General features: G+C 38.1%; 1 protein-coding gene across 6 annotated transcripts in view; it reads left to right on the top strand.

Moving 5' to 3' along the window:
* The window catches only part of ASCC3 (activating signal cointegrator 1 complex subunit 3), a 276,733-nt gene that overhangs the window by 1,293 nt on the left and 252,417 nt on the right, over positions 1-23,023 (top strand). For 5 of the 6 annotated variants that reach the window (XR_012653054.1, XM_075046673.1, XM_075046672.1 and 2 more), the window contains exons 2-4: positions 14,939-15,082; positions 15,882-16,032; positions 20,305-20,888. Coding sequence is in view for 5 of the 6 variants with exons in the window: in XM_075046673.1 (XP_074902774.1) it covers positions 14,993-15,082; positions 15,882-16,032; positions 20,305-20,888 (825 nt within the window). In the remaining variant the exon portion in view is untranslated. Of the gene's footprint in view, positions 1-14,938; positions 15,083-15,881; positions 16,033-20,304; positions 20,889-23,023 lie in introns of those variants that run through there. The other variant, XM_075046674.1, reaches the window with a different exon arrangement.

The following is a 23,023-nucleotide window of genomic DNA, read 5'->3' as shown; positions in this document are numbered from 1 at the left end:
AATTAGAAATTCTAGAGGAGATGCAACAAGGATTATGTATATCCACATGGTAGGTTGCAGAGATAAATTTTTAGGAGGAAGAAAACTGAATCAGCCGTCAGTTCAGGTGCAAGTTGGCTTTCATCTGAAGAACACATTAATTATATCAATTAGGTGCTGAGTCTAAACACACAGTGCTTTTCAGCAGATGCTGTAATGAAATAATTTCCTGTGGATCTGACTTGCTTCTGGCCATTACAGAGTAAACTTGCATCAGCCTGGAATTAGATGTGTAGATATTTGAAAGAACTCTCTTCCCATTTATATGGGAATACCAACCAACTCCCAACTAGGGCCTTTATGTGTTGTATAAATTAGTTTAAATATTAGACTTGCTCAGTTTTCTCTAAAAGCTAGCTTGGCCTTTGGAAGAGGTGAGATCAGTAGTTCCATTGAATCAGAGAGAAGGTAAGAAATTGTCAAATGGCAATATATTGTTCTGGCAGTTCTGTGTTTATGGACTTTTCTTTGAAGCTAAACCTGAAGTGATACTTAGGCAGGCTTTCTCCTCTTGAAACTAAGAGGAGCGCACACTGCTCTTTTTCACCCTTTTGTTTTCTTCTTGCTCCTTCCTTCCTGCAGCCGACATGTATGTATTTGAAATATGTCATCGTGTTTCTCCTCCCAATAACGTATCTCACCTGGGTTTGTTTTATCTTTCCTAGTAGGTAATGTCTTCTATGTTGCTGGTCACTTTTGTTATCCTCCATTACATCTTTCTAAACCAGTATGTGTCTTTCTAGAGACAGGGTGCATAACAAAAACAACAGTACTCTAAAGGAGTCTTTTAATACTGACTAGTAGAAGGACAACTTGGTATATTTTAAGCCCTCACTCTTGTCGTGCTGGAAACACTGAAAGACATGGAAAGACAGGAAACATTAATATTTAAAGACAAATGACGTGATGATTGTCACTTGCTGTAGTCTGTAGATGTTTTTCTGCAAAACTGCAGTTAATGTGTTGTTTCTTGGCATCCTCTGTTTTTGCAGTTTCTTACTCCTGGTTTAATGTATTATGTTTTACTATCCGTGTTGGATATAGTTCTTTCAAGATAATTGTAAATTGTAACTTGGCCCCTAAAATAGTTGCAGTCCCTTTTAGCTCTGTATCAGTTACAGGTTTAGTAAGTGTACTCTTAATTCTGTTGTCAGGAAGAACATTTAGAGTTGAAAAATCTTTTCTTGAAGAGTTAATACAAAATTTGTCTTTCGTAAAGCAGCAGTGTGTATTTCTGCAGGCTCTTGTTAAACTACAACTCCTTCTCTGAAAAAAGTTACCCTTTATAAATACTGAACTGAGCTCAGGCTGGTCCATGTTCTTCCTCTGTGTTTCATTCCTCTTACATAGTCATAGGAGCTGCTTTTGGGGTGGGGAGGTGGTTGGGGGAGGGAAAGGCACATGTTGTTCACTGGATAGTTATAATGTAAAGTTTATTTGGAAGCTGTTAAATGTGTGATTAATTCTAGCTCATATTAGTGTTCTGAGTACCAAACAGGTTTCTCTTTCTGCCTACAAAATTTGCTGGAAGTCCTCATTACTCCAAATAACAGCTTAATGTTTTCCTGGTAAATTCTTTTTAGTATCTATTGTTGAAGTTGATGTTGAACACTTTGGTTTAAAAAAATGCATAGGCTGCAAATCATGCTTTAATGTTTGGAGAAAGAAGAAAAAGCAAAATCTCTTTAGTTTGGAAAAACTTACCTAATTAAAAGCAGTTTAATAAATGACCTGTAATGTGTAGTTGGAAGTTTCTTAGAAATAATGATAGCTGATGTCCAAACCAAGAAGAGAAGGAAACAAGGGTTGGACCCAGAAATAGATTTAGACACTTTAGGCTCCTAAATCCCAGATTGTAATCCTCAGAATCTCTGTTGTCATCTCACCCTGTAGCTCTGTTTTCAAACAATGTTTGTCTAGTGTCTCTCTCCTGTAGCAGCTAGTAGCAGCCGTTTAAGTGATATACTGAAAAAAGAAATAAATTGCAAAACAAATACAGTGATGCCTTCACTTTTGTATTACCTTTCAGTAGTCAGTGATTTAAGTAACTGATGATCTGCCTCTAAGCTGTTGAGTTCAGTAGCTACCAAGGTATCTGGCTTCCATTAATTCATCCAGTTCTTTTTTGAGCATGCTTGAACTTACAGTATTTTTGCCATCTTGTGGCAATGAATTCCCAGATTTAATTATGTTCTACATAGGAAAGCCATTATGTTTGGTATTGTTTTCACCCTAATGCTCAGTTTTATCATGTACCTCCTTATTTTTACATTATGAGCAATAGTCAGTCATTCTGCATTTACCCATTCTTGCTTTTTTTAAATACCTCATCACATCACAGAAATGAGCAATTTTGTGTTTATTGTAAGCACAATCCCTATGGGATCTACAGGCAGGGCATTCTTTGTGCTCATCTCTCTCTGAGGAATTTGATAGCCTCTGTTTGCACAAAGCAATGCGAGTATGTTGGGTTTAGGAGTTAACTTTCATCATAGCCGTAGTGCTTTAGATTTGCAGCTAAAAAAGCATTGGTAATACACCAATGTTTTGGCTGTTGCTGAGTGGTGCTCGCATAGCATCGAGGCTTTCTTTTTCCCCACCCTGCCTGCCCAGTGAGTAGGCTGGAAGTGGGCAAGAGGTTGGGTGGGGACACAGGTGGGACAGCCGACCCGAATTGGCCAAATGGATATTCTATACTGTGTGTTGTATGTGCAGAAATAAAAACTGAGGCAGAGGAAGAAGAAAGGGCTTTTTTTGCTTCCAGTGTGTCTTTTGTTTGGAGATTGGTGGGACATTGGTCTGCCTGTGGGATGTGGTGAACAGCTTCCTTTCCTTTGCTTGTGGGTTGGGTTTTTTTTTCCTTTCCTTCCTCTATTAAACCATCTATATCTCAACCCATATGTTTTCATACTTTTGTTGTTTCTGTTTTCTCCCCTGTCCCACTGTGGTGTGGGGTGAGCAAGCAGCTCTGTGGCTGCTTGGCTGCTGGCCGGGGTCAGCCCACCCCAGCACTTTGCACAGACACCTAAAAATGGGATTGAAGCAAGAAGTAGCAGCATGCTCTGGTTCTGTGGTAACAGTGCTCACTGAATTAACCAGTGGTGTGAAAGATCCCTATGGCCTGTGTTCCTTGAGGTTATTCTAGTCACTTGGTATAGAATATTCCTCTGGAAGTTGCACACAGCTTTGTATAGTTTACTGAAAATCCATTTGGCTAGGGAGAAAACAAGAAAGACTTAATTAGGCTACAGTGGCTATGCTGGACTGCTTGAGTATTTACCAGTTTGTCCTTGCTGAAAGGGCACTTGGTGTTTTCTGTGTTTTATTCAGTATATTAATGTGTGGACTAGAGTTTGGTGGCCGGCCTCTAGCTGAGCGCATGTCTCCAAGATGCAAATTAAAACTAGTGTTCTTTTTCTGGCTTGTTAAATCTTGTTGATGCTAGAGAAGAATATCTTTAACAGGAAGGCAGAGAATGTTTTACCTATCTGATATTTTAGGGAGGGAAAAGTTGCTAGCTCTCCCTTTTCGTTGTATGCTGAATTTAGGATCGTAGCTTAGGGATGTGGATTATACATCTCCCTACACTTTCCCATTATCTGTTCTATGGCATGTATTTACTCTGAGCCATCTGTTACTCTTGCTTGCCCAAAGGCATGTTGGAAGTTTGGCCTGAAAAATAAACTGAATCTGATATTACAGGCCTGAATCTTAATCATAAGCTGGTCATACAGTAAGAATAGATGATCATGGAATGATGGGTTGCTGATTGAAGCATTTATCACGTGATTTGTGGAGTAAATTTCAGTTTTCAACTTGTAAAACATTCTGAGGAAGTTGTGAGAATAAGTAGATAAGTTTGTAGAGTAGTGACTGACTTCTATGTGTTCAAATATTTCTAAAAACATAGACAGAAACATTTATATCAACCACTCCTTTCTTTGAAACCGGTGAAGATTGCTGAACTGAGTTGCTTAGTCAGTCTGTATTTGGAAACTGGATTCTGCTTAATTTGTTCAAGAAATGTGAAGGCATTGTTCTTAGCTACTACTCTAAGGGGGAACAGTTTGTCCTGTCCTTGAAAGATTAGGGAAGAGTAAAGAGGATCTCTAAGTCCTCACTTCCATTTCTTCCAGGAAATTTATTATTTGTGGTGAGTTGATCCCAGCCAGCAGCCAAACGCCCACCCAGCCTCTCACTCACTCCCTTCTGCTGTGAGACTGGGAAAAAATAGGAGATGTGTAATGGTTGCTTGGGTAGACAAACACCATAAGCACGGATGCCCCCCGCCCTTGCTTCTCATTTCCCTGAGTTTTTATTGCTGAGCATGGCATTGTATGGTATTGAGCTGTGTTACCTCTGAAGCATGAATATAAATAAAATGCTTGGTTATGTATTTTTCTTGTTAGTGTGACATTTTTGTTTATGGGGAGTGTTTAAAAGCTGATTTTATAGATCTGAACAGTTTGTATATCTGCCATGCTACATACTCATGATAATTGTTCAAAGGCTTTTAATTCTTAAATAGGAGAATCTTGACTAATATGTGTGTTTTTCTTAGCTTACAGTACAATTTTTCTAAAACACGTTTTAAGAAATTTTATGTACATTCTAACAGAATATAACTACATTTCTAGAAATGTAACCATTTAAAAAATTGCACAACTGGAAAAAATCCTGCTTTAACCTCCTTAGATTACTAGAGGCATAATGTGGCTATTTTCCTTTTCATTGTATCAGCCAAGAATAGTAACATAATGCCTCAATCTTTGTTCTCCTCCCCATTTTCTAATGGAGTAAGCACTCATTTCTGATGTTTACAAGCTCTGTGAAAAGATGGTTAGGGGTTTCCTCACTGTTGGAAACCATACAGGTGTCTTTCTCAAAGTATGCTCTTGCATGCATTGCCTACGCTGTAGGCAGTCAGCCCAGGAAGGGTGGGCAGCAGCTGTTAGTTTTGATTCTAGTTTGCACGCATTGTAATATTACAGGAATGCAGCACTGCTTTCTTTTTTCTTAAGTTCTAATTCTAAACTGTAATAATATTAAATTATCCATGAGGAAGCTGTTATTTGCTGGTCATCAAATAGCTGATGTGCCATTTGAAGTGCTTGCGTGGCATGTGAGCTCTGAAGAGAAGACAAAGGACTCTCTCTAGTAATATTACTTTATGGGACTATGTGTCTATTCAATAGTTGAGTGTTGTTTAAATGTATTATTAATTTAACTTTTTTTTTTTCTTGGTAGAAGGGCCTACCGTAAAGGAAGTATGCATGTTTTCAGGCTGTAGGGGTATACTTAAAAAGGTGCTCTTTGCATTTTTTTTTTTCCACAGATTTTTAGGCTGAAATTTGGGGCATTTTTTTTCCCTACATCCTACCAATGTTAAATAAGAGATTAGAAAAATTTATACTTAAGCCAGATCGAAAGTGGACAGTTGTCTGCCTTGGGACAGCTTCTGATATGTCTGTTACAACCTTGGGTTTCTTTACAACCCTCTTTGCAGGGGAGGAGGTAGTATTGCCTCCAGGCAGTAGGAGGAAGGTCTGAAGGGGGAGGCAGCCCCAAAGGTACCTGGAAGGCCGGGGTGGTTTGAACTGTGCTTTCAGCTTTTCCTCAACTGAAAATGCTTGTCTTGATAGGTTAATTTTGGGGAATCTGTATGCATTTTCTCTGCATTTCAGTATTTGACCATGTTATGTCAAACTGAGCTCTACTTTGATTGTGGCTTTGTTTGCTTTTCTGATAAGAAATACAAACTTTCACTTTTTTAACCCCCGAGCTGGACTGAACCCTCAGTGTGCCATGATGTGGATCCAGTAAGGGAGGGCTGCTAGACCATGAGGTGTTCAGTCATGTGGACATACCTTCGGAAAAGTATTTAAATAAGCTGACAGAGACTTTTAGGAGGAATGTTAGAAAGACTGAGGGGTAGCATAGTGCCAACAAATAAATAGTTGTCTTATGGAAGACATTGGTCATCGGCAGAGATGATTGGCAAGTCATCTGACTTAAAAGACTAGCTAGAAGTCACTTTGAATGAGAAGGCATGTCAGGATTTCTTGTTAGCTGTTTTATGCAGGAATAAGCTATCCAGTAATTGATACCCCCCTCAAAATACCAAGCTGTGGTCAGAAAACAAAACTGGTAGAATTTGTTTTGCATTGTGTAGATCTGTATCTTTTGTGTGTGCCTTACAGTTTTTTGTCCAAAAATACATTTGGATTTTCACCATATGTCATAGTTGTCTATGTCCAGGCATAGCTATGTATTATCTGTGAGAGATGCACCTGACTGCACACTGAAGCTGATGTATTCCTGATAATTCCTCACGTTAATCTGCCTTGGTTGCATAAAGGTGCTCAGACAGGTTTGTATAGACAGTATTTAACAAATCTTTCTAGAAGAGTGGTAACGTGATGATTTTTACCTCTTGCACAATTAAGTTACACTTAGATGCTTCTTGTGTACTACCATTAGTTATATCTTTGCAAGAACACTTTTCAGTATGATTATTTTCTGCTTCTTGCTTTTCTTCTTGGGTTGCTGGAGGGTTTTGATATATAGATGTGTCCATTGTCTCCCTTTATGTAATGTAAGGTCATTTCACTATCCCAGATCAATTTCAGTGATGTTTTAAAGTGAAGTGTTGTGGGAGACCACCTTCTGATGTTCTGAAGGGGCTAATGTACCTGTAAACTGTTCTCCTGGGAGAAGGCGAGGGGATGGATGACTAAGAAACAGCTCCCCAGCGTGGTTTAGAAGCAGTGCTAGAATGGGAAAGCTTGTTTTGATAAGCTTTTCTTGTGGCCACCTTCAGAACTTTTGTAGTCTTTGGTATGGTAATCAACTGTGGACGTACAATTAAGCCCTGTTGGTGGCAAGATTGTGAGTCTGCTCAAAACCAGGAGAGAAGCAGACCAGAGATTTAAAACCAGACAAATACCCATTGAGAACTACCAGGGCATTGCTAGGATGTGCAGAGAGGCAGTTGGAAAAGCAAAACCTCAGCTCTAATTGAAATTGGCCAGAGATGTCAAAAACTGCAAGGAAGGGTACTTCACGTAGGTGAACAACAAGCAGAAACAGAAGGAAGATATTGGCCCACTGTTAAATAGGAGAGGTGAATTGGTCATGAACAATGCCGAAAAGGCAGAGATTCTGAGCACTTTTTCACCTCAGTCTTCAGCAGCGCTGTTGTGCCCAAGGCCTTGGGAACAAAAATCCGGTTTGATGCAAACACAGACCCACCGTCAGGGAAGGAAGTTATGGAACGAACCCCCCTGGGGGCTACCACAAGTCAAATGAAGCACGTGATTGGGAAAAGCCAGCACGTGTTCACCAAGGGCAAATCGTGCTTGAGGAACCTGATCGCCTTCTACGACAAAGTAACCTGCTCAGTTGGTGAGGGCTGAGCGGTGCACGTCATCTAGCTGGATTTCTCCAAGGCTTTCGATACGGTTTCCCACAGCCGCCTCCTGGAGAAACTGATGCGTTACAGCCTGGACAAGTGGTCGGTGCGGTGGGTGGGGAACTGGCTGACAGGCTGCACCCAGCGAGTGGCGGTAAATGGCTCCTCTTCCAACTGGCAACCTGTCACAAGTGGGGTCCCCCAGGGATCGATACTGGGCCCAACGCTGTTTAATACCTTCAAAAGCGATCTGGCCGATGGGAGCAAGCGTACCCGATGAAGCTTGCCGACGAAGCCAAAGCGAGTGGGGAGCGGACGCTTTGGAAGGGAAAGCCACCCTGCAGGAAGGCCTGGATAGGCTGGAAGAGTGGGCTAGCAAGAACCTTACGAAGTTCAACAAGGACCCGTGTAAGGTCTCGCCCCTGGGAAAACATAATCCAGGAGTGCGGCACAGGCTGGGATCTACCCGCCGGGGAGGAGCTCTGTGGAAAGGGACCTGGGGAGGGGGTCCCGGTGGACAACCGGCTCAACGTGAGCGAACAGTGTGCTGCTGTGGCAAAGCAAGCCATCAGGATGCTGGGTTGCATCGACAAGGGCACCCCCAGCAGAGAAAAAGAGGTCATCATCCCACTCTACTCAGCGCTTGTCAGGCCGCACCTGGAATACTGTGTGCAGTTTTGGTGCCCGCTATGCAAAAAAGATGTGGGCAGGCTGGAAAGGTCCAGAGAAGGGCCACAAAGGTGATCAAGGGACTGGGAAGCCTGCCATAGGAGGAAAGGCTGGGAGAACTGGCCTTGTTCAGCCTTGGGAAAAGAAGGCTTAGGGGAGACCTTGTCACCGTGTTCCAGTATTTAAAGGGTGGCTACAAAGAAGATGGGGACTCCCTTTTTACAAGGAGTCGCATGGAAAAGATGAGGGATAATGGGTACGAGTTACTCCTGGGGAGATTCCAGTTGGATGCAAGAAGGAAATTGTTCACAATGAGAACAATCAGCCTTTGGAATGATCTCCCCAGGGAAGCGGTGGATTCCCCAGCATCGGACGCTTTCAAGATTCATCTGGACAGGATGCTGGGCCACCTTGTCTAGACCGTGCTTTTGCCATGAAAGGTTGGACCACGTGATCTTTGAGGTCCCTTCCAACCTGGTATTCTATGAAGATTAGTTTTTATCACAGGTTGTGTAATATTTGAAGTTTTGACTAGATCTGTACAATGTTGTTTGTAAAGCAGACTATGAACAGCTGATAAATACTGATTATTTTTTTTTCTGTTCTTGCCTTCCCATTAGAGCTCAGAAGAAAGATAAAAGCCTTTGTAAGTGTTTTTTTTCTGCTACAGTAAGCCTATTATGCTTGCCGATTATTACTTGTACAAATTTTCATTTACAGGTAGTTGCCCAGTTTTACTTCTGTGCAGTAACTTCAGGTTGTTTATTCCATTAAAATTTTATTGTGAATCTTTAGCAACTGTTGTAAGGAATTCTTTTACCTCCTGAAGCTGAATTGCAAAGAACCTAGCAATGCCATCTCTGTGGCCAGTAGTTAGTGTTGGAGCCTTTATCCTTCTGTGCGCTTGCTGTTTGCTACAAGAATGTGTTATCGAGCCTTTATTACTCTCATCTGAACACGTGCTCTAGCATGGTCTTATCACAGCACTTATGCAATTACATATTATGTGTGTATTATTACAGCAGTTATTTTTTGCTGAAGTGCATCCCATGTCCTCTCAGCCGTTGTCGGTGAGATGCAACGTGTTCTTTAGCTGTCGATAGTTCAAACATTTTTTCTTTCTCTTACTTACCTATTGTTTTTCATCCTGCCTTTACTTCCTTTAGACACGTACATCCGTATTTACCTTCTATACACCTCCTGCTTTTTCTTTTAGTGACAAACTTTTCTGAAACGGAGTAAGATGAAGTGCCTGGGGTTGTTTTCAACCTATGTTGATGGCACAAGGTGAAAGAGAGGCACAGAGAATCCTCTATTAAGCTAAAGCAAAAACCAACACACATCCCCCATGCCTAGCATTTAAATGAACATAGATGTTATTGTATGTTGAAGGAGGAGATTAGCTTATAGTACATCTCCACATCTAAGGCAGTCTTTAAGTCTCTATTGCTTTGGATGCAGTTTGTCTCGCTGCAGAGAATGAAAAAGTTAAGGTGATGGGGTGTAAAAAGGCAGACATTTCTCAGTCTAACAATTGAAATACATCTTATGTTCTTGGAAAAGAAAGATGAGTTATTCTGAAAAAAGGGTTGTTTGATTTTTTTTTTTAATTTTTTTTTTTTTTTGAAGTGGCAGGTATCCTTAGTAGTGATTTCAAAACACGTCTAAAATGAACACATTATTGGGCCAAGCCACATGTTTGGCATCACACCAAAACAGTATTGGGTGTAATCACAGGAAACGCCTTTCCAGCTGATGCTAGCAGGGACGGTGTTAAGCAGCTGGTATTTAATCCCGTGTGCGTGGCTAAAATGGTGAGAGAGAGAGAATCTGGAAAGGGTTAATACTCTATTGAATGCATGGCTTGCAGTTCTGTTATTTGTTTTTTATAGGTTTTTGTTTGGTTTAGTGACTTATGTAATTAAGATCCTGAAATTGTCTCTTAAATGAAGGATGGCACACACAGGCACTGTTATGCCTCCTCATTATGCTGAAACGTTTGTTTTAATTCTGGTATTCACTGAGATGAATACCATGTATCAGACAGACACTATTTCCTTCTGAGTACATATTCCTTAATCTTGACATCTCCCTTTCAAAGATTGCTGATCTCCAGTCAAGACTGGGTCAGTATTCAACCCAGACAACTTGAGAGAATTCCAGTGTGATGCCTGAGCCTATTGCATAAAATGAGATGTCTGAAAGCGTACAAGTGTTACTATATCATATAGCACTGTGTATAAAGGTGCAACATATGAAGTTGGAAAACATTAATATTGTAGTATCTTGCTTTGGCCTGCTGTGTATGATTAATGTCTGAGATGTTGTTAAACCCCTATTATCCCTGGCTGGCAACTTTGATGCTAGGTGCTGTATTTGTACTGTTTGCATCAAACGTGCTTGGATAAGAAGTTTAAGTGAATCTAATACAAATGTCCTCATTGTTGTGAAATAGCTTTTTCATCTAATGCTTTTATTTGTTTCTTTAAAATGGCAGTGAGCAATACACACCGAATAGAATGTGGTGTTTCTTTAAATACTGAAACTTACTTGTAAATAAAATATGAAGCTTACCTTTGTGTTAATGAAGCTGCTGAGGTTAATTGTAGCAATTCTAAAATGTGATCATGTCCCTAAAATTTAATGCTTAAGGCTTTCTTATTTTTATTCCTCTTGCATAGTAGTGTAAAGAAGTAAAATATTCTCTGTGGATATATTTAAAATGTCTTAATGTGTCCTCATGGTCTAGCTGCTTTATTGCTGTGCTAACATTTATTTTAAGTTTTTTTTAAATGTATTTAAAGTGCAAAAAGTTACTGTACTGTCCCTTTCTTTTTGTATTGCCTTATGGCTGGGATATCTTTTGTCTTTTTAGCTTCCTTTTCATTTGAAATGTTTCCACTTTTGCAAGTGAAAGTGAAAATGCTATTTGATCCAAATACTATGTGGTCAATAGCAACCTGCTATTAATTGTTTATGTCTAAAGCCTCTTTTTCTTTATAGTGTTCTTTGATTAGATTAATAATCGGTAATAACTTCTTCAGGTTTTATTAATGAGAAGTTTATATAGACAGTGAGAAACTTGTTAATAGTTTAAAGAATTATAGGCAATATAGGCAAAACCTGGTAACATGTCTTAATATTCCTTAAACAATTTAAACAAAATTAAACAAAATTTAAACAAAAAACTGCTGTGAGGTTTTAAGGGACCTATAACAAGTTAAATACTAGAGGCTACAGAAGCTGGTACTATAGGACAGCATAACTGCAGATTTTACCTGTGATTCTATTAATGCTATGTTATTCCATCATTTCTAAGTAAAGTATTTGTGTTCAACTTGAAAACTGAGGTACCAGATTTGAGCAGTCCCCTTCTTTTAGTCCTACTGGGCAGTTGGTTTGTTTTGTTAGAGATTATAGGAATTAAGTAAATTTAAAAGGGGTATCTCTTTGACCATAACCTCTGTAAAGTTTCAGTGAAGAAGAGAAAGAGATGGTTCTGTTATTTGCTTATATAAAAAAAGTATAGGAGGGCCAGGAGTGGGAGGAGAGCTTTAGTTGGTGAAAATATGAAGTGGAAAACTTCTCTAGTAATGTTTGTTACCTTTGTAATATTGCTAGCAATTTTTTAAATGTTTCAGTTTAATGAATAAAAACCTGCTGAGATTATGATCCATGTTTACTGTTAGGTTTACTTTCAAACAATAAAGTTTGAATGGTTTCAAACCTGAATTCTGAGTACAAACTGCTTTTATGTTTTACTTTCTCTCATCAAAAGTTTCAACATCAAAATCACACTTGCTTTTAAAAGAAGTAAAATAGGCTTTAAAAGTTATTTCCTCTCCTTCACAAAGCTTTAGAAAAGTGGGTATTGCTCTTTCTGCTTTACAAACAGAAGCTTGGTGGAAAGTTAAGGTTTTTGGTTTTGTTTTAAAGAGGCAGGAAATCTGAGGAAATTCTAGGAATCATCAAATTTCAGTTCCTTTTCCTAAAAATCGTTAGCAGAATGGGCCCAAATTGTCCTTGCTTGACGGGGGGGAGATATTTTTACCATATAAAGTTGCACTGATCTTAAGGTTAAATTCTCATTCCACTTGTCCCTCTACAACATGAAATAAGGTGGTACTTATTCTCATACCTTGTTCTCGAGGGGAAATGAGCAGAAGAATGGCAAAGTTCATCTTGCATTTCTGTATGTGGGCCCTGGTAAATAGGATTTAATCGCTGCTGCCTTTTAGGTCCTTGTTCCAAAACCAGCAGATCTTAGCAGGATCATTTGGTAGTACAGATGTTTTGGATCAAGCTGTGAGCAAACAGATATATTTCTGTTAAATCAGAAGGCATTAGTTACCCTTATGGTGGCTGTGGGAAGACGAGCAGTAGCTCATCCACTTTAAAGGCAGTGTGATGCAGGCAGGTATCTACATCAGCAGGCTTTATGTGAAAGCAGGTAACTTTTTTTTTAAAAACAAGTGTAAATTTATGCTGTATCTCACAGGGCCACAGCATTTTTGACCCAGTTTTTAGAGCTGGCTTTAGTATGTTGCAGAATAATAGTGTAAGTTCATGAATTTTACCTTGTTTTTCATGTTAACAGTAGAGTAATTGCACCTGTCCCCTGCTTTCTAATTGATGGCTATTTTGCTTCCTTGTGGTGCCCTGGTGAGGGTGGGTGTCATGGACCAGAAGTGGGGTTTGCCTATAAATGAGGTGCAGAAGCCTTGAGCCGCTGCTCAGCCAGCCCCCTCAGGGACCAGCAAGTTCTGAAAGCATGTAGGCACGTGTGGAGCAGCGGTATTAGTACGAGCTGAACTGTAGGGCTTCGGGGCTGGATTTGGCTCTCTGGCCAAGCCTGTGGTCAGGGAGGTGGGCCCTTACTTGTCGTCTGGAGTTCCAGGTGTTTTATTTCAGAAATTTATTAATAACTTGATGAATAAAGGAGGAAGAAACCTGCCTTTAAAATTCAATTTCCTAATGAAAGGGCCTGCCTGAGATGCTTTAAAATCTCCCTAAAAGTGTGTGTGAAAAGTGAACTTTTTAACGGTGGGTTTGAACTTTCATTGATTACTGTGCCTGTTATTTCAGAAAGGACAATTAAGATAATAATATTACAATTATGTTGTTATATGGTATTGTAAAGGACCATAATTCTATAGAAGAAGGTATTCAAGTGTAGGTATAAAATAAATAGGCAAAATGGAGTGATCTTTAACAGCTAATGGCAATGCTGTCATTGGAGCAGTATGAGAGTGATCTGCCTTTTTTGTTGGGTTCAAACAAAAAAGGTTGGGTTAGAGTGTGTCAAATTTTGGACATGTTACTTCCTTTCTGTAATGGTGGCTATAATGTTCACAGGCTGTTTTCACTAGGAGCTATGCTGGTATGAATTACACGTCATATATCCACTGAACATCTCAAAAGCTGCAGTATTCCTTGGCTCTGTCTGCTTCTAGGCTTGAATTTGAACATTTCCTTTCTATCCCCTTCACAGGTAAAGATTTTATATTTCCACACTTTGTAGCTTCATCATTATAGCATTTGTGTCTCAAATATCAGCTGTTGTAATAGCTTTTCTCAAAAAACATCTTAATGCGAGTTAGGAAAGCAAGCAGACCTAACAAGTCAGTGACATTTCTCTGTCTGTGACTGGAACGCTGCATCTGGATTTGATTTTTGTGCTGTATTGCAAAGTTGGTAACTAAAATACAAATGTAGTCATTAACTGAAGGAAAATGTTAAGGATAATTGGATTAAAGCAGGGAGTTTTGTACAGTATATGACTGTGGGGGGGGAAACTCACTTTATTAACTCTGTTTTAAGTTATTTAAATTCTGGATGGCTGATGGTCTTCAGGCATGCTAAGAATGATGCAGATTATTAGGTTTGTAATGGTATCATTAATTGTTTCAAAAACCACCTAAATCTGTATCTATCTGCTACCATCAGAAACTGTAGCTGTGCATTAAGAGTTCATTAAACAATTCAGCTGTGGGCACCTTTTGAAATTAAACAACTTTGAGAATGGTTTCAGTAAAAGGTTTGGAATGAGTACAAGTTCAGATGGAGAACAGCTGTGTTTTGCTGTATAGATATGAGCCCGTTTCACAAAGGAAATAAGACCACGCAGAAATAGGCTGTAGTCCTGGAAAGCGCCCTGCGCTGTGTAAGCACATGTGCATGTGAGCACGCTCCCAGTTGTGAGATGAAAACATCCCGATGCATACTTTTTTCAGTTTTCCAGTAGCCCTTTTATTCCCTTTATATCTTACAATAGTTCAGCGCTATGCGTATTACAATCTTCTTTTCCTGACGTAATTTTCTTTGCCTGTTTTGCTGGTTAAAAATGGCTAAGCGGTTGTCAAGAAGGATGCCCTTGCATCAGCGCGGGAAGCTGTTAATGACCTGAAAGCTCTCAGAGTGGGCTGGTTCAGAGGAAATCTTGGCGTAGGTTGTAATCACGTACTGCTGTTGGGAGCTAAAGTTCAGTTACATAGATTTCACTATAATACTCTTGTGTTAGTGGCACTAAAGGATAATTGGCATTTTGCCTCATTGCTGGTAACTTTTCTTTAGGGAGGAGACAGAAGAAGAACCTGCTGAGTGACCTCTGCATGTTACCAGGTCTTGTCTACACTTTGTGCCTTTCACCTCCCTTCTACTGAGTCTTGATCATCAGCATTTTGAGAGAGATTTTTTTAAACTTGTTTAATTGAAGTGCCAGCCAAGTTCTGCTTGCTCAAAAAGGTCTTTCAAGTTTGTGATGCGAGTTTGTATTTATAGCATTAACAAAGCCATGTTATTTGTTTTGTTCTCATCTAGGTGCTTGAACTGGGATTTGATTTCTCATCCTATGGATCACTGAATGAGTAACAGATGGCCTTGCCTCGTCTTACAGGCACTTTACGCTCCTTTTCAAATGTCACTAAACATGAGGATTACAGTGAAGAATTAGCTGACTTAAGGGTAAAGATTTTTTCTTTTCCAAAGCATAACTGTAAAGTATTCGTGTATGTATAGTAAGAATGGTTTGCTTTCTTCATTTGCATTGCTATTTTATGAGAGTAGGCAAGCAAAACTGAGCAGAGTGTGTCTAGTTTCCTGTGCATTCCTTCAGAGTGTCCTCACTCAAACTCAAATTTGCTGTAGCTTTGTGATTTATGCTAGGCCCTTAAAATCACGGTGTGTGACATGGATAGGGTTGCTTGGCTGTGTTACAGCACAGCCCCGTTACTTCATCTTTCAGGAAGTTGAGTTGGGCTGGGCTGGTATGTTTTTAGCTCTGAGCTTATGCAGAGTTGGGGAGCCAAACGTTTCCCTTTGAATATTAAGTTCACCTCAGATTCTTGTTGGGGGATATTTAGAATAAATTTAGTGATACTGAATTTAGGTACTTCCCCCTCCACCCCCTGCCAAGAACTAATGCATTAAAGCAATAGATGCATTGTGGGAACCTGTAATGTGAAATGAATTTGAAATCTTGCGAGCTGTAAATCTCTTCAAGTTGCAAGAGTTTGGCTTTATAGAGGATTCTGCCTTGGGAAGAGTAAAGTAGTGAGAGAGTGTGTGTGTGTGTATCCTATTCCTTCCTTACGCTCAGGAAAGGGTGTAAAGAAACGTAATAGGGAAACTGCTTACAATCATTACTACATACTGACTGAATGCAATTAGAAAGAGATGTTTTTATCTGATCTTTAATTTTAAAGAAACCTCCATATAGTAATTTGAAATAAATTAAAAAACCACAAATATTTTGTATTTTCAGACTAAAAGATCAAAACTACATGAACAGTTGTTGAAGTCTGATCTTACATGGAAGAAGATAATAAAGTTTGTTGATGACAATTTGGACAAAAAAGAACACCAAACTGTAAATGGTGATTTAAAAACTATATTACAAGCTGCAAAACAAATAGGTACGTTTTCATTCTTTAGTAGCCTAATAATATACTGGTTTGTTGTTTGGGTTTGTGGTTGGTTTTTTTCAAGCTGCTTTCTGCCTGCATATTTTGCATACTCGTACAATTTTAATTCTACCTTAATGCCAGGCTTGCCCTGAAATGTCTTTGAAACTCCAGTTAATCTGATATGTGTATGCACAATTTGGTCTTCTGTTTTATTTTAAAATATTCTGTTGTTATATGGACATTCCTGCTTTTTGATAGTATTGTTGTGTAGTGTGTGGTATGGTTTGTGATTGACCTTTAGTAAGCAAAAGCAACAGCTTCTTTTGGAATGGCAATACTCTGAGAAAAGAACAATCTTGGTGTTATCTGCTTTAATTCCACATGATCGGTATCATGAAAAATTGGACTGCTACATAGGCAGATAAAAATGTTTTCTGCTTAAAGTGTTTGGTGTTGAGGAGAGTAATAAATTATAAGTTTCACTCATCTAGAATTAAGCTTTTAAAACTGAAATACATTATGGCAAAGTGTGAAAACATAATTTTGATTGGAAACTTAGTTTTTGATCAACAGACTAAAACTAATTCAGCTTGTGCTGTTAGCAGAATTTAACTTCATCAGCTCATAAACTGAGAACATGGCTCAAGCTCTAACTGTCACATACTTAAGATTTTTCATTTCAGTCTATTAGGGGTATTTTTGCCTTTTCTGATTGTGTTTCAAATATCTTGAGTAGAACCCTAAGTAAAAAGACTGAGAGAATTAATATATTTGCCTTTTTTGGCATTATAGACCAGAGTTGTTTTAACACAATACAAATGTTAATCTGCCTCATTTGTGTTTCTATTTCTTGACAGTTCTTTTGGAAATAACTAGCAAATTGAGAAAAACCAAATATCTAAACACACACTTTCAAAAAAGGCTAGACAAGTTAGTTGTGTCCAGCATGTAGTAATTGGTTGTGCTGTACAGTTGCACAGATGATGTCTGTTAAAGCTGTTAATGGTTGTAATGGCTATTGTTTTAGTGAGTCATCAGAAGAAAAACGTTGAGTATTTCTCAAATCACTGACAAAAATGCTTTAAACTCATCTAGATGACAATACATATGTTTTAAACTTTGCTTTGTGGTTCATTCCTTCCATGTTAGTGACATAACTCTGTTATTTTTACCAATTTGGTCCTTTTTTAAAAAAAAAAAAAATCTTATTTTTTCTAATACAAGTAGTAGAGATTGTGCTGTTAGTAGACTTTAACCTCTTTAGGCCAGAAGTTAAGCATGTGGCTGCCTGTCTTTTTGAGACAGGCCTCTAGGAAGGGCCACCTTTCTGCCCCAACTCAAGTACCTCTGCGTCTGTGCACAGATGTCAGCTGGCACTTGCGATACACAAAGTTTGGGGAAACTCGTGCAAGATGGGGAGTGAGTTTGCATCAACTGTCAGTGCCTAAAGTTAATATGGAGAAGGTGCAGTCTGTATTGATAATAGATCTGTATTGATTGAGAAGATCTACATGGTTGTTTTAAATATCCACTGGTGGTAGTTTAATCATGAGGGGTACTGGAGTAAAATCTTGGACAAGTTAGGGCTGACAAATATATAATGACTATAAAGTTTGTAATATAAAAAGAAAGACCACATGTAGTATACCAAGTAGGAAAAAATGTCTGATGATGGGGAAAAAAGGTTATAAGCAAAATAAGTATTTGCCATTCTTAGCTGCTTAGCTGAAAATGTTATCTATGAAAATAATATGACAGATTTGTGTTTTCTGTACTAATGACAGAAATAAGTATTAGCTGTGTAATTTTTTTTTTCAAAATTTTCACTTTTTGTCAAAGATGGCTGCAAAAACTTTCTTTTTATTCCCCCCCCCCATTTTAATAGCAGGCCCAGTGTGGTGGGTAGGTAGAGCAAATTGAAAGACTTGAAAGTAATAGTGGTAAATTTTTCTTTGATGGAGTGGAGAAGACAAAATAAATGAAAACAAATGCATGGTTATTTAGTTAGAACAAGTTAGAAAGAAACTACCAGCTTTGACAATTCTGAATAAAGATGTGTAATGTTATGGAGACACAAACCAGAATGGATTATGGTGACCAAGGCACAAACTGAACTGACAGTAATGTTCCAACCATCATCATCAGAAACGTATAGTAGGGAAAGGAAATTGCTTGTGTGCCTTTTTACTTTAGTGTCAAGGATATGCAGTCTCAACCTAGGCAACAGATACTGTAATATTGATATACTTTATGGGGAAAATGTCACTTACTGAAATGATCTGATTGGCTTAAAAACAAAAAGGGAAGAGTGGCTTCAAGTAGTGCATCTCTGGCTACCGTGGCTGGCTCATGGTATTCAGAGGGGAGGGGTAGGTTTTTTTTCAAGAGGTGCTTCCATGAATAGGAGATGTTGATAATAAAGGAGAATTAGCACACAATAAACGTAAAAGCCTTTTCTCAAATCCTTCAGTACAATTGCTCTTTTGGTTTAGTAATGTGTACTTCTGTTCTGACACAAGTGAGTATAAATAACGACATGTGTTTGTACATTAGGAATATGAGTGAGGTTCATGCAGCCACACTTGGGTCTCCAAGTTTTTAGACATTGGGGGTTTTTTTTCCTGTGATTCCTATATAGCTAATGCTGAGAGGGAGGCTGAACCACCTTTTTCCTTTGAGATATATTTACATATATATTGTATATGTGTGTATCTTTGTCACGTATCTTCCATATGTAGGTATCTAATTATCCTGTAAATAGCACCTCCAGTCTTCTCTGTGAACTTTTCAGCTTTTCGAAGTGCACCATAGGGAAATTCAAGAGAAATACTGAATTTTTAGGCACCTCCATTTATATGTTAAATTTCTAGTTATTTAGCCTTGTTACATCTGCTTATGCTGGATTTCTTTTGCTCTTTCCCATTACATTGTGGGGAAAAAGACCCTTGCTTTTGCTGGGGCTAAACCTAACCTAAGTTGATTCAAGTCACAAGTAACACTGTCAAAGTAATTAAGAGTCTTCTTACTGATTTCAGTTAGTTTTTTAACAGGCAGCAAATGGGGACATAGTAGAGCAAATACATGGGCCCATAACTGAATAGTAGAGGTATACAGAGGCAGGCACAAGACAGTTTTGATTACCGAAAAGAGAACAGCCACATTTACTATGCCAGAAATGCCATTTGGTGCATTTAAAAAAATGAGTAATATTGTTCCTTTTCAAATAAATAGTTTGTTTGAATGGCTAGTTGAATTAGCCATACCACGGGTTAATCATGAGTGTTATCACTTAAATTGTACTGTTCTCTGCTGGAGTTCTGCTGGTTGATCTTAATGTAACTAAAGAATTGACTAGATAAAGACATCTTGACAATAGCAGCTTGCAAATCTCCCCAGTAAGCTTTTAAGATATTTTAAAAATTATGTAATCTTGTAAGAAATGCTAATTCAACTAAAAATGTTGGAGTAACTTACTCAATTTTTTAGAACACATTTTTTAAACTTAAAAAAAAATTCTGCATGTTGTCCTCATATAAAGCAAACTAAAAAATCCAGTATGCTGGCTGGGTTTGTTTAGTTTATACTTGGTGACTTTTAAAATTTTGTGTAGTAGTGACATTTTGGTTCATTGTATGGTATTTTTGCTTATGTTTTCCTTGAGTACCTTTGTGAATATTTGTGTAAGAGGTAAATTCATGTTTTTTTCTCTAATAATATGGGTTTTATTTGCACCGTATGATATTCTGTAGATACAAAATATCTACAGATAAAAATTCATGCATTTATTTGCTTTAATTTCTTTGGGCAATTTTTCTAACTAATGCACATTCTGTAGTAATTCTATTGGGAATTACTATAAGAATGTAGTAATTCCCAGCTGAGTTCTGTATGTTTAGTCTGTTATGAATATTCAGAGTAGGCAGTGAATAAACAGTGAGACAAAGTGGAAATTTGTTACCTTTAAAAAGCTCATAAATATACTATTGTGAGTTTAAGACTTCAGGCAAGTTTTTCCTCTAACTCTGAAAAATAAGAACGCATTGGTAATCCTTAATATGAATTTCTAGTAAATAGAAGGATAATGAAGACAGATGCTTTACTATTGTATACCTTTTATAATTCAGTACCTTGCAACAATTGCTACTTGTTGTTACGGTCTTCGTTTCATATCTCTGTTGATGAGACTTGCAGCAAGAAATTGAATACAGTTATGTTATAGGCAATGAAAGAGAATTAGTTTGAAGTGTATACAGTTACATTTGGTTTTGGTTTTGTTAACAGTTGGAGCTGAAAATGGACAAGAAGCAATTGAAAGCGGAGCTGTTTTTCTCTTTAAGACATTTCACAGGAAAGAATGTGTTGGCCATGATGAGACAAAGGCGATCAAGCAGATGTTTGGGCCATTTCCATCGTCATCTGCTACTGCAGCTTGTAATGCCACATATCGGATTGCTTCTCACTTCACTGAAGAACAGCTTACAGCCCTCATACAGATGGCTGAAGAGCAAAATGGTGATAACAGAGTGTTCTTCGGTAAAAATATAGTGTTTTCATTTGACATGCATGATTTGGATCACTCTGAGGAGCTGCCTGTGAATGGTGAGGCTGATGCACAGAAAATTATAAGCTTAGATTATAACAAATTTCTGAATAACCAGCTGAATCACTTACAGAATTACTGTGATGAGAAATCTGATCTCAAGTCTTTGGAAAAAGTAGATGATTCTTTTCTATGGTGTGAAGTTGGAAAGTATCTGAATGAATCTCAAGGGGATACCCCTGGAGGGCCAACAACAGAAGACCTCTGCTGTACTTTGTACGAGATGCTTGCTTCTACCAAAAGTGGCGATGAACTTCAAAATGAGGTACAGTAGTGTATCTACCATACTGCCTGTATTTGAATGTTGCAGAAATGCACAATTATTTTATATTGATTATGCCAATATACTTTATCCATGTGTCATCTATGCTTTTTGGTTGGTTGGTTCTTTTTGTCTTGAGAAAAATTACATGGTAGCATCTTAATTTACTAGGCAGAAGATGGATGCAGCGTGAATTTTATGTGAATAGTCTCCTTTCCCCATAACAGACAGGCTATTTCTTTTTTTCTGGCCATTTGGCTACTGCTTAAAAAGAAAGTATGGAGAAGCTGAGCAATTCAAGCTACCACATAAAAGTGTTAGAACTTGGAAAGCCAAACTAAAGTTAACTTTCTTGGGCAGGTTTCATCTCCAGTTTCAGAGCCCTCCTGTCACTGGAAGGAAAGTTGGAGGACTGTGCAGGTGGTGCTACTTAAACTTTGTCATATCACTTCTATTTCTTTCAATAAGGAAAGGGGATGGGTTTATTACAAGAAGGGCAGAGAAAGCTTGAGGGAGAGAGAACAGTTGCTGGGAGGCTGGAGTTGAAGGATAAACATAGTGGTAGAAAGGGGAAAGAGCATGATTAAGGGCTGGTGAAGAGGCTTTCAAGGTGTGTGCAGGAGAGACAATTAGATTAATTTAGGCAAGAAAGAACTGTTTTTGAATGGGGTTGGGAAACAATTCCCGCAGTTTGCTAACTGAGTCTTCCTGTGCATGTTTCTGTTACGTTTACTTTATTTTCCCGAACTTGCCCTGCTTTCCTCCCCTGAAAACATCCAGTACTTAAATTCTCAAGCTGACTTTTCAGAAAGACTTTAAATGTTGAAAATTTACTACAGAAATATAAATGATGGTAGGAATAGACAATCCTGTGAAAGACAGTATAATGAAAATTTACTGGAATTTTGCCATTACAGTTGCAGATTTTATTCTTCTTAACAAAATCATGAAGTGATAAAGAGGACCTGAATGTTTTATTTTGGGTTTAGATAACTATTGATATCTATTGCATAATGGTATAGCTGCTGAAGCCATATTCTTGTTTTGTTTGGTAGTCAGTAGGCCACGTTTTGGCAGTCCTTTGAGCTAAAGATTTTCTTATGAACTTCTAATTTGAGAACCTAAATATGAATATAAAGGGAAGCTGATCGAATTTCTACTGCATTAATATATATTTGAAAAAATAACACTTTTATGCATGTCTGCAAACAGTTTCATAGTTTGGGTGGTTGGACTGAGGGAAGACAGGAAGAGAGAGGAGGAGATTGGATAAAGAAACTTGCATGTCAAATGAAACATGAAAAAGAATACCTTAATTTGCCACAGGGAGCTGCAGTTTATTAATTGTACAGAGATAAAGATTTGAAATTTTTTTTTCTAGATCAGTGAAAGACTTTTCCAACATAGTCACAGGGTATGCAGAAATAATTCCATACTTCTGCATAATGCCTAGTTAATGCCTAAGTTTAATTTGTAAAATGTTAAAGGAAATGCTTGAAACCTTTCACTTGAAGTAAGAAGAAATAACTTTATTTTTATTTTGTAACTTTATGATCTTAATAGATTGGTAAATCAATTGGCAGAACGTTCAAGCTATCAGTTTTTATGTAGATCTCCAATAAAGACTTTCTTTCCTTTGGTTTTTGGAACAAAGACTTTCAGGCAAAATTTCTGTTTTGATGGCTTCACAGGAGTTTTAATTTGATAATACGAAAAAATTGTTTACTCTGCCAATGTATACATACCTTTCTGAAGATTATTTAGCAAAGTAAATCTTTTTTGTTGTGTTACTAGAGAGAAAAAGGACTCTTTCCCTTGGGTATCTGAAACCTGTATCTTATTTTGGATTTTTAAGAACTCTTGGTAATAAAAAAAATAAATTATCTCCCCATTCTCCTTATTTTGACCCCATGTTGCCTTTCCTTGCAACAATCTTATTAATTCATTGTTCATAGCACAATGTGGAGGCCAAGGAGGAGGTAACGCTAATTTGAACCTGATCACCTTTTCTTAAAAGCTAGCTGGCATTTGTATTGTGCTCCCTGTAGAGTAGTCATGACTTAAATTTCTTCTGGGCTTTGGATTTTACCATCAGTTAGGGATTATTATTTTTTTTATTATAGCAATTTTGCTGGTGG

Source organism: Buteo buteo, chromosome 15, assembly GCF_964188355.1.
Source record: "Buteo buteo chromosome 15, bButBut1.hap1.1, whole genome shotgun sequence".
In the NCBI taxonomy this organism is placed as follows: domain Eukaryota; kingdom Metazoa; phylum Chordata; class Aves; order Accipitriformes; family Accipitridae; genus Buteo; species Buteo buteo.
This window is presented reverse-complemented; position numbering and strand designations above follow the sequence as displayed.